This window comes from Setaria viridis, chromosome 6 (assembly GCF_005286985.2).
Source record: "Setaria viridis chromosome 6, Setaria_viridis_v4.0, whole genome shotgun sequence".
NCBI lineage: Eukaryota > Viridiplantae > Streptophyta > Magnoliopsida > Poales > Poaceae > Setaria > Setaria viridis.
This window is the reverse complement of record NC_048268.2, coordinates 4,101,796-4,113,486: the sequence shown is the minus strand read 5'-3', so window position 1 is coordinate 4,113,486 and position 11,691 is coordinate 4,101,796. Positions and strand designations below refer to the sequence as shown.

The 11,691-nt window shown below is 46.6% G+C and overlaps 2 protein-coding genes and 1 pseudogene across 3 annotated transcripts; all 3 read left to right on the top strand.

Annotated features, from left to right (window-relative positions):
• The first annotated feature begins 2,849 nt into the window (after positions 1-2,849).
• On the top strand, positions 2,850-6,397 carry LOC117859684 (uncharacterized). Of its 2 annotated transcripts, none has more exons than XM_034742849.2 (5): positions 2,850-5,243; positions 5,320-5,458; positions 5,759-5,870; positions 5,957-6,039; positions 6,190-6,397. In XM_034742849.2, exon 1 carries the CDS (start codon positions 3,063-3,065, stop codon positions 4,647-4,649), a length of 1,587 nt encoding a protein of 528 aa, XP_034598740.1. In that variant the 5' UTR covers positions 2,850-3,062; the 3' UTR covers positions 4,650-5,243; positions 5,320-5,458; positions 5,759-5,870; positions 5,957-6,039; positions 6,190-6,397. The 2 variants fall into 2 exon arrangements, with proteins under 2 accessions (XP_034598740.1, XP_034598741.1); XM_034742850.2 differs by having other exon boundaries at positions 5,320-5,465.
• A 1,015-nt stretch (positions 6,398-7,412) lies between these two features.
• LOC117861178 (pentatricopeptide repeat-containing protein At1g07590, mitochondrial) lies at positions 7,413-9,761 on the top strand. The gene is made up of 2 exons (XM_034744695.2): positions 7,413-7,768; positions 8,270-9,761. Exons 1-2 carry the CDS (start codon positions 7,442-7,444, stop codon positions 9,518-9,520), a joined length of 1,578 nt encoding a protein of 525 aa, XP_034600586.1. The 5' UTR covers positions 7,413-7,441; the 3' UTR covers positions 9,521-9,761.
• Positions 9,762-9,900: 139 nt separating this feature from the next.
• On the top strand, positions 9,901-11,511 carry LOC140223155 (uncharacterized; annotated as a pseudogene).
• Positions 11,512-11,691: the final 180 nt, after the last annotated feature.

Here is an 11,691-nt window from a genome sequence, read left to right as displayed (position 1 = left end):
ACTGTTTGGTACTTCTTAAAATGGGTTTGTGATGATGGTGCCTTGAGAGGATGGGAGTTGCCCTGTCTTAATTTCTAGACCCTGGACTATTGGAATTCACAGTGCACCTGGTTCTTTTACTAGTTTGTTTAGAAAGTCTCTTGATATAAATTTTTGCTTTGATTATTATTTTGTATGGTCACATAATCCACAATTGTGAAGTTTTCATGTAGTAAAGACGATCTGAAAGTTGGTCATATACCATAATATTGTTTGACAATGAAATTCTAACTTCATCTGCCTATGGAAAAGACTAACACATAAATTCAGTTCTTAGTAGTTTACCTATATGATGTCTTTCTTCACGATCCCTAGATGTTTTCAATCAAGATTTTTTTGGCAAAGTGGTGACCACTAGCCAAATGGAGCATTCTGTGCCGAACCAAAGGATCAAGAGGGCTGGGAATTCAGGATTTGATATAAAAAACACAGCTTTGCTCAGTAAATGGCTTTACAAGCTTCTCACCACAGATGGGACTTGGCAACAATTATTGCGTAACAAATATCTTCACTCTAAGCCACTTTCACAGGTCCAATGAAAAATGGGGACTCACATTTTTAGGCTAATTTGATGAAGATGAAAAGAGAATTCCTATGTTTTGGTACGTTTATAATCAAAGATGGAATATAGGTTGGGTTCCCGACGGGAGGAGGGGTGATGGGACACAGTTGGCTCACGGTGGACTTTGGGCGTAGCCAAGCTGGGGCAGCCATGGCTGGAAGCCAGCTTGGGCGCAGTGGCCAATCGAAATGGCATGGTTGCGGAATTTCTACCACATTGTGGGGGTAAATTGGAGTGTGATTGTGATGTATCGATGATGAACAGGCAAGATGAGCACTTGGACACAGCGCCAGCCCGGGATGCTGTGTTCATGGAGATCAAGAAGCTAATCAAGGCGAACCCACTGTTCCAGGACAAGCTGGATTTCCCATCGTTTGATGCGTCCAGACTTCAGACTCTGATGAATCAAAGGTATTCTTTTTTATTTGAATGTTGGCGTGCTCTTTTTTTAATTCCTTGCACCTTCATATTAATATTAGGGATGCTATATCTGTACTAAAGTTGATTGGTATTCTTTCGTTTACAATTAGGAATGCCTACCAGTAAATTTTGGTATAAAATTGTGTACACTTTATGATGTTGGCAGTTGGCACATATAAGTAAACAGTTTCTGGTTTTTGTGTAGTTCTTCGATGCTACATAATGTGTTTTCTGTATCTTGCTGAAACAATGATGGATGCATAAAAATTGAGGCACTGCAGTTTAAAGGATGGTAATGGTTAACTGGTTATTACTGTCCAATGCATATTCCCAAGCCAATCCGTAAGTTTAACCAGTTTAATTTTGGTTGCCTGAAATGCTAAGCAATTTTTACTACTTTTTTTTTTTACTGAAATGGGGTTTAACGGAGACCGGAGAGGATGGGGATTTGCTGTCTATTTACTCGAGGCCTTGGACTATTGGAATTTTGAGTATGCTGACTCTTTTTTAGCCTATTTAGAAAGTCTTTTTGATATATATATATATATTTTAATATAGACAAGATCTGAAACTTAGTCATATACCATAATATATTTAGCAACATATTGTCGAATGGTAGCACTTAGGGGGATAGGGAGGAAGAAGAAACAGTTGGGGTTGATAAGTGTAAAGCTTTTCTTGCTATGAGGAAGTGATACCTTTGGGGTGTGTTTGGATGGAGGGATGTAGGGGACGGGATAGGGTCATCCCTCTTTATTGGATGAGATGATTCCACTTGATGTTTGGTTGGAGGGACGGGGACATCTCTGGTTTAGTATTTGGTTGGAGGGACGGGTGAGGGATGAGATGGACGGCGTTTTCGTGACGTTAACTGTGGGTCCCAATTATCATTCACTCTAACACTGTGGGGCCTACTATCAGCTACTCCGCTGCCGACGCTCACTGCCGACGCCATGGCATGCTCCGCCGCCGCCCGGCCCCAGCCGGCTCGCGCCGCCGCCCCCGGCCACGGCCGGCTCCACCACCGCCGCATCCTTGCCCATCCCCGCCACGGCCGGCTCGCGCCGCCGCCGCATCCTCGCCCATCCCTGCCGCGGCCTGCTCCGCCGCCGCCGCCCGGCCCCAGCTGGCTCGCGCCGCCCCGCCGCCGCATCCTTGCCCATCCCCACGCGCACATCCCCACGCGCAGCCTGCTGCGCTGCCGCCCCTGACCTCGCGCCGCTCCGGCCTTGCGCGAGACGGCATTAGCGCTGTCCGCGAGGGACGGGATCGGTCCGGCCTTTTTTGAGGAACGGATCCATCCCACTTTTTGAGGAATATGCCATTTTGATGCTGTCCTCGTCCTAATGTCTCTCCAACCAAACACATATAAAACTGGAACCGTCACATCCCGTCCCTCCATCCAAACACACCCTAACACACCCTAGATGTTCCTTACTTCTGTCCTATTTTGGGGCAGGAATTTGTACAGTAAACTGCACATGATGGAATGCTCATATTTGCGGTGTCAGCGATGAACTGATGATAGATTCTGCCATCTCGGTTTTCTCATTCTGTGCCATGTTTCAAAAACTTGGGCATCTTGTGTGACATATGCGTTGAGATAATTTGCAAGAAGTTTGTTAAGGTAAGGGCAATTGAAACAAGCCGTTTCTGGAAATGGACTCTTAGAATCAAAGGCAGTAAACATAATCCATAGGATTAACGTGTAAGGTGATGATCAGAGGTTGCCACTAGGATACCTGAAAATTTCGGTTTAAATAATTCGGTAAAACATAATTTTCAAAAATAATTCGGTGAAAATTCAGAGCCTACCCTACCACCCCAGTCCACAACCCAGTGGCCATTGCCAACGGGCCCTGGCACCGCGTCCCTCTCAGTCCCCGGCGAGCCAACCTCGTCGCCGGTCCGGTCATCTCAGTTCGCAGCGGCGAGCGATCCGTCCCTCCCACTCCTTTAGCGCGTAGTCAGCGAGGACTCGTGCCGCCGCCGAGGGATAGGCAGACCCGCGGGAGGACGCGTGGCACCAGGCTCGCTGCCCATGCGCGCCCCACCCGCCGCCGCTGGCTTCAACTCGCCGTGGACGCTCGCCGTCCGCGCCGCGGCGGACCAGGGCCGGCCCCGCCACGCCGTGGCGCTCTACCTCTCGTCGCTGCGCGCGTCGCACCGCCCCTGCCCCTTCGCCCTCGCCGCCGTCCTCAAGTCCGTGCCCCGCCTCCCGGCCCACGCCGCGCTCCCCGCGGCCGCCTCCCTCCACGCGCACCTCCTCCGCCTCGGCCTCCTCTCCCACCCCTACCCGCACGCCGCGCTCGCCCACCTCTACTCCCGCCTCCTTCCCCCGCACCACCACGCTGCGCGGGACCTGCTCGATGGCACGCCCGCGCTGCGCCGCCACTCCCTTCTCGTCTCGTCCAACTCGCTCCTCGCCTCCCGCCTCCGTGCGGGGGACATCTCCGCCGCGCGCGCCCTGTTCGATACGATGCCCGCGCGGGACGTCGTGTCGTGGAACTCCATGGTTGCCGGCCTCGCCAAGGCCGGCCACCTCGACGAGGCCATCGAGCTGTTCGATCAAATGACCGAGAGGAACGCCGCGTCCTGGAACGCCCTGGTATGCGGGTTCATCGCACAGGGCCAGCTAGCCCGAGCGAGGGAACTGTTCGAGCGGATGCCAATCAGGAACAATGTCTCCTGGATCACGATGATCTCAGGGTATGCCAAGGCCGGGGACGTCCAAGCTGCTGCTGACCTGTTCGAGAGGATGGAAAGCAAGGACCTTTATGCCTGGAACGCGATGATCGCATGCTATGCGCAGAATGGCTGCGCCCAGGAGGCGCTTGGTATTTTTAACCAGATGCTGAAGCCACATGTTTGGGTGCTGCCCAATGAGAAGACTTTCTCATCTGTGATATCTGCTTGCTCGCAGCTGGGGGACTTGAGGTTCGGCCTCTGGGTCGAGAGTTTCATGGGGTCTGTGGGCGTTGAGCTGGATGATCACCTGCGCACTGCTCTTGTTGATTTGTACACCAAGAGCGGGCAGATGGATAGGGCTTTCGACTTGTTCAGAGGCTTGCGGACAAGAGACCTGGTATCTTACAGCGCAATGATAGTGGGCTGTGGCATGCATGGCAAGTTAAGTGAAGCTGTTGGCTTGTTCAAGGAAATGTCTGATGCAAATATCAATCCTAATGCGGTGACCTTTGTTGGGTTGTTGTCAGCATACAGTCATGCGGGACTGATGGAAGAAGCCCGTGCTTGCTTCGCTTCCATGTCAACCAAATATAGGATTGATCCCTCAGTGGAGCACTACACCATTATGGTAGATCTTCTTGGGCGTAGTGGGAAGCTGGACGAAGCGTTCCAGCTGATCATGCAGATGCCAATGCGGCCACATGCTAGTGTTTGGGGTGCCTTGCTTCTTGCTTGCAGGTTGCACAACAACGTTGAGCTTGGGGAGGTTGTTGCTTCAAAGTGCTTTGAACTGGAGCCTAAAGAGACTGGATATTACATTCTTCTGGGTAACATTTATGCACAAGCAAAAAAGTGGGAAAAGGTTAAGAGATTAAGGAAGATAATGGCGGAAAGAGGTTTGAGTAAGGTGCCTGGGAGTAGCTGGCTGCATGTTGCGTAAATCAATTCTATAGGTCTCACTCATTTCACTTTCGATCATAGCTGATAAATCAACATACAACTCAGATTTTTTGGCAACAGAATTTGAGAAGATGGGGAGTCAATGACATGAGTTATTTAGTTTCTCATCTTCACATAATTTCCATTCTTCATGCTTCGCAACCTCTCTATGTGGTTTCAGAGAAAATTGGATTCAGCTGTTCTTTTTGCTATCTCACTGCAGCATTAGAGCATGTGTAATGGCATACAGCATCTTCAATCCTTGCCACCTATGGATTTCATTATGTGGAGAAGAGAGGAAGATAATGGAGATTTGGGCTCAACAATATAGGAAAAAGAACATGAGTTTGTCTTGGTCCATGTTTTGATGAGAGGAGTGCTGAAGGGGCTCAAGTTGAGAAGCTATGACTACCTCTTACGTTGTCTCTAGATGATATGGATGCTCCATTGGAGATGCCTTATGTCACCAGGCCACCTTGGAACATTCAGGCATTCCTCAGGAAATCCATAATGGCTCTGTTGCCATCAACGTTTTCTCAAGTATATGTGTATATTAGTTACACATGGCCTTACGCCTTCTGATTGATGTTAACTGGTGCGTGCATAGAATTTATCTGTATTTATCACAATTCGGCTTATGTGACTGATGTCAATCACAATTTACTTCGCAGTTGTGCATTAATGGAGTAATGTCTTATGCCTTCGATAATTGATGCAAATTGCTGTCCACAAGGCTGCCCATGGGAAAATGGTGGATACTGTGGAGAAAAGCTTGTTGACATGCAGAAAGGCGGCTATTGTCAAAATCAAGTATTAGGTTCATTACCTTTTCGAATAGCATAATAACAAAAGTATTTCCAAATTCACACTTAGTGTAGCCACTGTGTAAATAGCATGGAGGATTTCATTTTCAATTCATGCTGGATATGGTCAACTGCTCTCTCTTCTTTCTGGAAGAGCTTTTACTGTCATCAAACAAACAGTACTGTTTCAGAAATGTGGCAGTGAACTGTCTGTTCTCTATTTGCAAGCTGTCTGAACAACTTAAGATCAAGTGATGAAATGTGAAGTCCTTTAGAGGTTGCTTATGATGTCTTGTTACATTTTCAGGGATCACAGTTGAAGAAAGTATTTGCTGCAAAGCTTTTAGCCATGACATTTGCCTCTCCATTCAGCTGCACTGAAAAGTGTACATACCACTATCAGCAGTAGTACCTGACTGGTAAATTATTGCTCTTTCTTCTGGCCATATTTATTCATCTTTCTTCAGAGGGACAACGTTTACGTATTTTCATCAAATTGCATCAGGTTGAAAGCAGGTGCAGGGGCCATTACAAAAAGGATCACTGGAGCGACACTTTCTCAACTAGTGAATATGCTTGTATCATCAGGTGTGTTACTTTTCATATTCGCATTGTGCCTCATCCTGTCACTTACCAACCTGTGATGATTACCTGCGATTCTCCTTTGTATTGTTACATTGGTTGTTGTGATCATCCTATTTGATTTTTTTTCTTCTCTGTTGTTCCTTGATGTTGCAGTACCCTTAGAAGATGCGCTTGTGGCTCCTCATTCGCCTCTTTTTATATTCTGGACTCTGCAGTGAAGCTACTGGATCAATTTTGTAAATCTTTCGACCTTGCTAGATGTATTTCATTCTGTCCTTTGGGACAGCTGTTTGTAGCGTACAGTGCGGTGACAGTTTATGTTGACCTTACGGATGATAGAATCAATCAAACATTCGGCAAATCATTCTGCCTGGCTGAACGCTTTGATCTGTTGCCCTGACGTTTGTCATGTTGAATGATATGGTGACTGAATGACGGGTGATGCTTTTACTCAGGGCTTCAACTGTTTCGATCTGACATGATAATTTTTGTCATGTTCATTCAGATTCGACACCTTATGCAAGTATGCCTTATCATGTTCATTCAGATTCGACACCTGATGGAAGTATGCCAATTCAAATGTTTCCATCAATTCGTCAGTTTTTAAGGGGGTGTTTGGATACTAGATGCTAAACTTTAGCAGTGTCACATCGGATGTTCGGATACTAATTAGGAGGACTAAATATTAGCTAATTATAAAACTAATTGCAGAACCCCTGGGCTAATTCGCGAGACGAATCTATTAAACCTAATTAATCCATCATTAGCAAATGGTTACTGTAGCACCACATTGTCAAATTATGGACTAATTAGGCTTAATAGATTCGTCTCGCGAATTAGACTCTATCTGTGCAATTAGTTTTGCAATTAGCCTATGTTTAATACTCCTAATTAGTATTCAAACATCCGATGTGACAGGTGCTAAACTTTAGCGGGTGGTATCCAAACACCGCCTAAGTCTTTTGAGAGGATCGGTTCGTCAGGTTTGGCATTGATTCCATACCAGATCATGTTCATTCGCAGAGCTTCTGACGGCCACGATAAAACTTCTTGGCCCTTGTTTACTTCCCTCCAAAATCCCAACTTTGACACTATGCAAAAAGAAGATTCCCCATCACATCAAACTTGCGATACATGCATGGAGTACTAAATGTAGATGAAATCAAAAACTAATTGCACAGTTTTGTTGTACTTTGCGAGACGAATCTTTTGAGCCTAATCAGTCAATATTTGGATAATAATTCACAAATGCAAACGAAATGCTACAGTTGCGCATTTATGGTAAAATGCAATTTTGCCACTCCCAAATTGGGAACTGTGCCTTCCGGAGCGTTGATTTCCGATCCGACGGCTTCGGCGCGGGAAGTGTCCAGTGCTCGTGCTCGCCGGTTGCAGCTCCGCCGCGATGCTGCTGCTGCGGGCGCTGCTCCGGCGCCGGCGGCCGCTGCTCCCTGCCCCCGCCCCCACCCCCGCCGCAGGATTCTTCACTAGCTCGGGGAGCGACGCCCCCGCGCCTCCTCCTCAGCCGCCGCCGCGGCCTCCTCCTTCGTCGGAGGGGCCCCGCGATAAGCCGGGGCAGGAGGCCTCGCTGGCGCAGCGGGTGGAGGGGGCCGCCTCGGTGTGCGCGGCCATGCGGGGGTGGATGGCCGACGGCCGCGCCGTGCACCGCGGACACGTCTTCCACGCCGTCAACCGCCTCCGGCGCCACCGCCAACACCGCACCGCCCTCCAGGTACTCTTGTCCTCCCGCCCCCAATTCATTCTTTCTCTTTCTCGCATTCCCGGTCTTCCTGGCTTGGATTCCATCGGCCTCCAACAAGATCTTCCTTGCGGTCGATGCAGGTCAGCTGCAGTGACGAAAGGCATGTTCTTATGCTCGCACTGATTGCCCTGCTTGCTCATCTGTAGAGATGAACAAAATGTTACTCGCTCTGTTCCAAATTCTAGGTCGTTTTGGCTTTTCTAGTGTATGTCTAGATGCATAATAATATCTATGAACCTAGAAAAGCTAAAACGACCTACAATTTGGAACGGAGGGAGTATTTGTGTTTGGATAGTAATTCAGTTATACCAAAATTTTACTTGTGAAACAACCACTCGTCCAATTACCATGTAATTAGCTTCTCTTTGTTTTACAATGTATGGATAGCTGTTACTGTGTAAGATTTTCCTTAGTACCTTCCATTTATTCAAGAACTGACACTGCATTTCTGCAATTGTTTTCTTTCCGCAGGTCATGGAGTGGATCATGAGAGAGAGGCCCTACAAGCTGAGTGAGCTTGATTACTCGTACCTCCTGGAGTTCACGGCTAAAGTCCATGGCATTTCTGAAGCTGAAAGCCTTTTCCTTCGCGTGCCTCAGGAATATCAGAAAGAGCTGCTCTACAACAACCTTGTGATGGCTGCGTTGGATCTGGGTCTGATTAAGCATTCCTATGCGTACATGAGGAAGATGAGGGAATTGTCCCTGCCAATTTCGCCGTATGTTTACAACCGCATGATCATCCTCCACTCTTCACCTGGACGCAGGAAAACTATATCCAAGATCCTTTCTCAGATGAAAGCTGATCGTGTAACCCCTCACACGTCAACCTACAACATCCTGTTGAAGATACCAGCCAATGAACACAACATCGATGGGGTAGCGAGGGTATTCAATGATATGAAAAGAGCAAAGATTGAGCCCAATGAGATCACTTATGGCATTCTAGCTATTGCGCATGCTATAGCGAGGCTGTATACTGTTTGCCAGACATATGTAGAAGCAATTGAGAATTCCATGACTGGTACTAATTGGTCGACACTGGAAATTCTTTTGATCCTATATGGATACCTTGGGAAGGAAAAGGAGCTAAAGAGAACATGGGAGATCATGCAAGGTCTTCCTCATATTCGATCAAAAAGCTTCACACTCGCAATTGAAGCATTTGGGAAGGTTGGGTCCATTGACCAGGCAGAGAAGATATGGGTCAACATGAATTCAACAAAGAAGTTAAGCCTTACAGAACAGTTCAATTCCATTTTATCCGTTTACTGCAGGCATGGTGTTGTGGATAAAGCATCAGCTGTGTTTAAAGAAATGAGAGCAAGTGGATGCCAGCCGAATGCTATTACTTATCGCCACTTAGCTTTAGGTTGCTTGAAATCGGGTCTTGTTAAAGAAGCTCTGAACACAATGGATATGGGAAAGAAAGAAGTTGTCACTAAGAAGGTGAGAAGTTCAACACCGTGGCTGGAGACTACACATATGTTGCTTGAGAAGTTTGCAGAAATTGGTGACTTGGAAAATGCAAAGAGAGTATACAGAGAATTGAGTGAGTCAAAATATTGTAGGAATTCCTTTGTGTACAACACCCTCCTAAAAGCTTATGTGAAGGCAAAAGTTTATGAGCCAGATTTGCTGAGGACAATGATTTTGAGAGGGGCAATGCCTGATGCTGAGACATATAGTCTTCTCAGACTGATCGAACAGTTCAAGATATAGTGGCTTCTGTGTGCTGTTGACCTCAAGGAGTTCAAGGATTACAAGGAAAACCGGTGCTGAATAGTCATACAAAAATCAGTATTGAACTTGTAGAAATCATTTGGAGCACATGACCAACAAATTATCCTTTTGGTGGTCGATTTGTTGTACAGAATCCCAACACCTACACAATGTGATTGGAGAGATACAACTATCTTTTGTATTGTAAACAGTTCTACTGGAAACTTGTGTGTTCCAAGCTCGGAAATTTTCCTTTCCCCTCCAAGTACAAGGTATACAAAATGATCAGCTGGTTAAACTGAATGTCGGAATCATAATCTCTAAAGAACGAAATCCGGCAGGAAAACTCTCTCCACATCAATCCATGTAATCATGACGTCATGACCGTCAAATTAGAGCTCCCATTGATTCTCAAACGTCGGATTTCATATGGACGGCAGCTTTCATTCTACACTGTACTCGACATCGCTAGGTGTCTCCAGAAACCTCATCTGCAGAGCCTGCCGTCCCCTCCTGCAAAGCATCGAAGCCCACTTGGCCATCATGGCTGCTCATCACAACCGTGGTACTTACACTAGCAGCAGTTACATCCATCATCCCAGTGAAGTATGTTGTTGAGTTGAGGGCTTTGTATGCAGTGGCAGTTGGGGTCACACTAGGCATCTACATATCTGTTCAGTGCTTCTTCCAGGCAGTTGTTCTGTATCCTCTTCTTGTCGCAACAATTGTCTCTGCTGCAGTCTTTGTCGTATTCACCCATCTCCCTTCTGAATCCAGCACAAGGGTTTTGCCACGGGTGTTCTCTTTCTTGGTAGCTTTGTTCCAGTCACCTATCTGCTTGAAGGACAATTAAGAGCCAAAAGTTTTGCAGATGAGGATGAAGCAGAGAAGTTCACCAACATGTTGGCTATAGAAGGGGCAAGAATGTCACTTTTGGGTCTCTATGCTGCTTTTTTCATGATTATTGCATTAGAGATTAAACTGGCTTTGCTATTGCGTGACAAGGCTGCGGACAGGCGTAACACATGGCTCATCTAGTCAGAGCTCTGCCTTCCCACCCAAAGCAAGGCTGCTCCAGCAACGAAGAGCTCATGCTGCACCAACATTCACCATCAAGAGATTGGCAGCTGAGGCTGCTTGGATGCCTGCGATTGACAACGTTTCTACTGTGCTGTGCTTCATCATCTGCCTTGTTCTCAATATAACACTTACTGGTGGCTCGAACCGTGCTATCTTCTTCCTAGCACCCATCCTTCTGCTTTTGAACCAGGATTCAATATCTTTGCAGGATTTGGCAACAGGCAGCGCTATTTCCCTGTAACAGTTTCTATTTCCGGGTATTTGCTATTGACAGCATTGTATAGGATATGGGAGGAGACTTGTCCTGGCAATGGAGGATGGGCTCTTGATATTGGGGGCCCAGGCTGGCTATTTGCTGTGAGAAATGTCGCTCTTCTTGTTCTGACATTAATCACATTCTCTTCAACCGCTGCATGTGGGATTATGTCAGACAGACAGATGCAAAGCTACTGGTGACGCTACCTCTCAACTTGCCCTCGGTTATAATGACAGACATAGTTACTATTCGGGTGTTAGGATTGCTAGGAGCTATGTACTCTCTTGTCCAGTATTTGATATCAAGGCGGATAAGAATTGCTGGGATGAAATACATTTAGAATAGGATATGTAACTTTTTGAGGTAAATCTTTTACACTTCGGCACAATTGCTGTCAGTAGTCTCCAGTTCCTGAAGCGAGACATCTTTGCCTGGTCGACTCGGAGCAAAATAGTGCCCTGTAGCAGAGATAAAAAGGCTGTCGAAGGATGTTGTTTTTGTACTGAATGATCTTGATCTGTATACTGAGTGTACACCCAAAAGGTGTTGTAGCATATATAGATGATGTTGAACTGCACATATGATGCCATCACCTTAGGCCATTTACTTTAAACTTTTGATGGTGCAGGAATTTGCGACAGATACTTTTTGATTAGCCTGAGCAAAAGACCTTGTACATCTTGGTAGATACTTTCTTGTCTAAATGACTTGATCGGTTAATCCAGAACGGCAGGACATGTCAATTAATGTTTCCATATGGCTGCCTGGTTTTGTTTCCTGTAGAAAGCCATAAACGTTTGGTTCTAGCTCATGAGCTAGCTTTTCTGATCCCTGT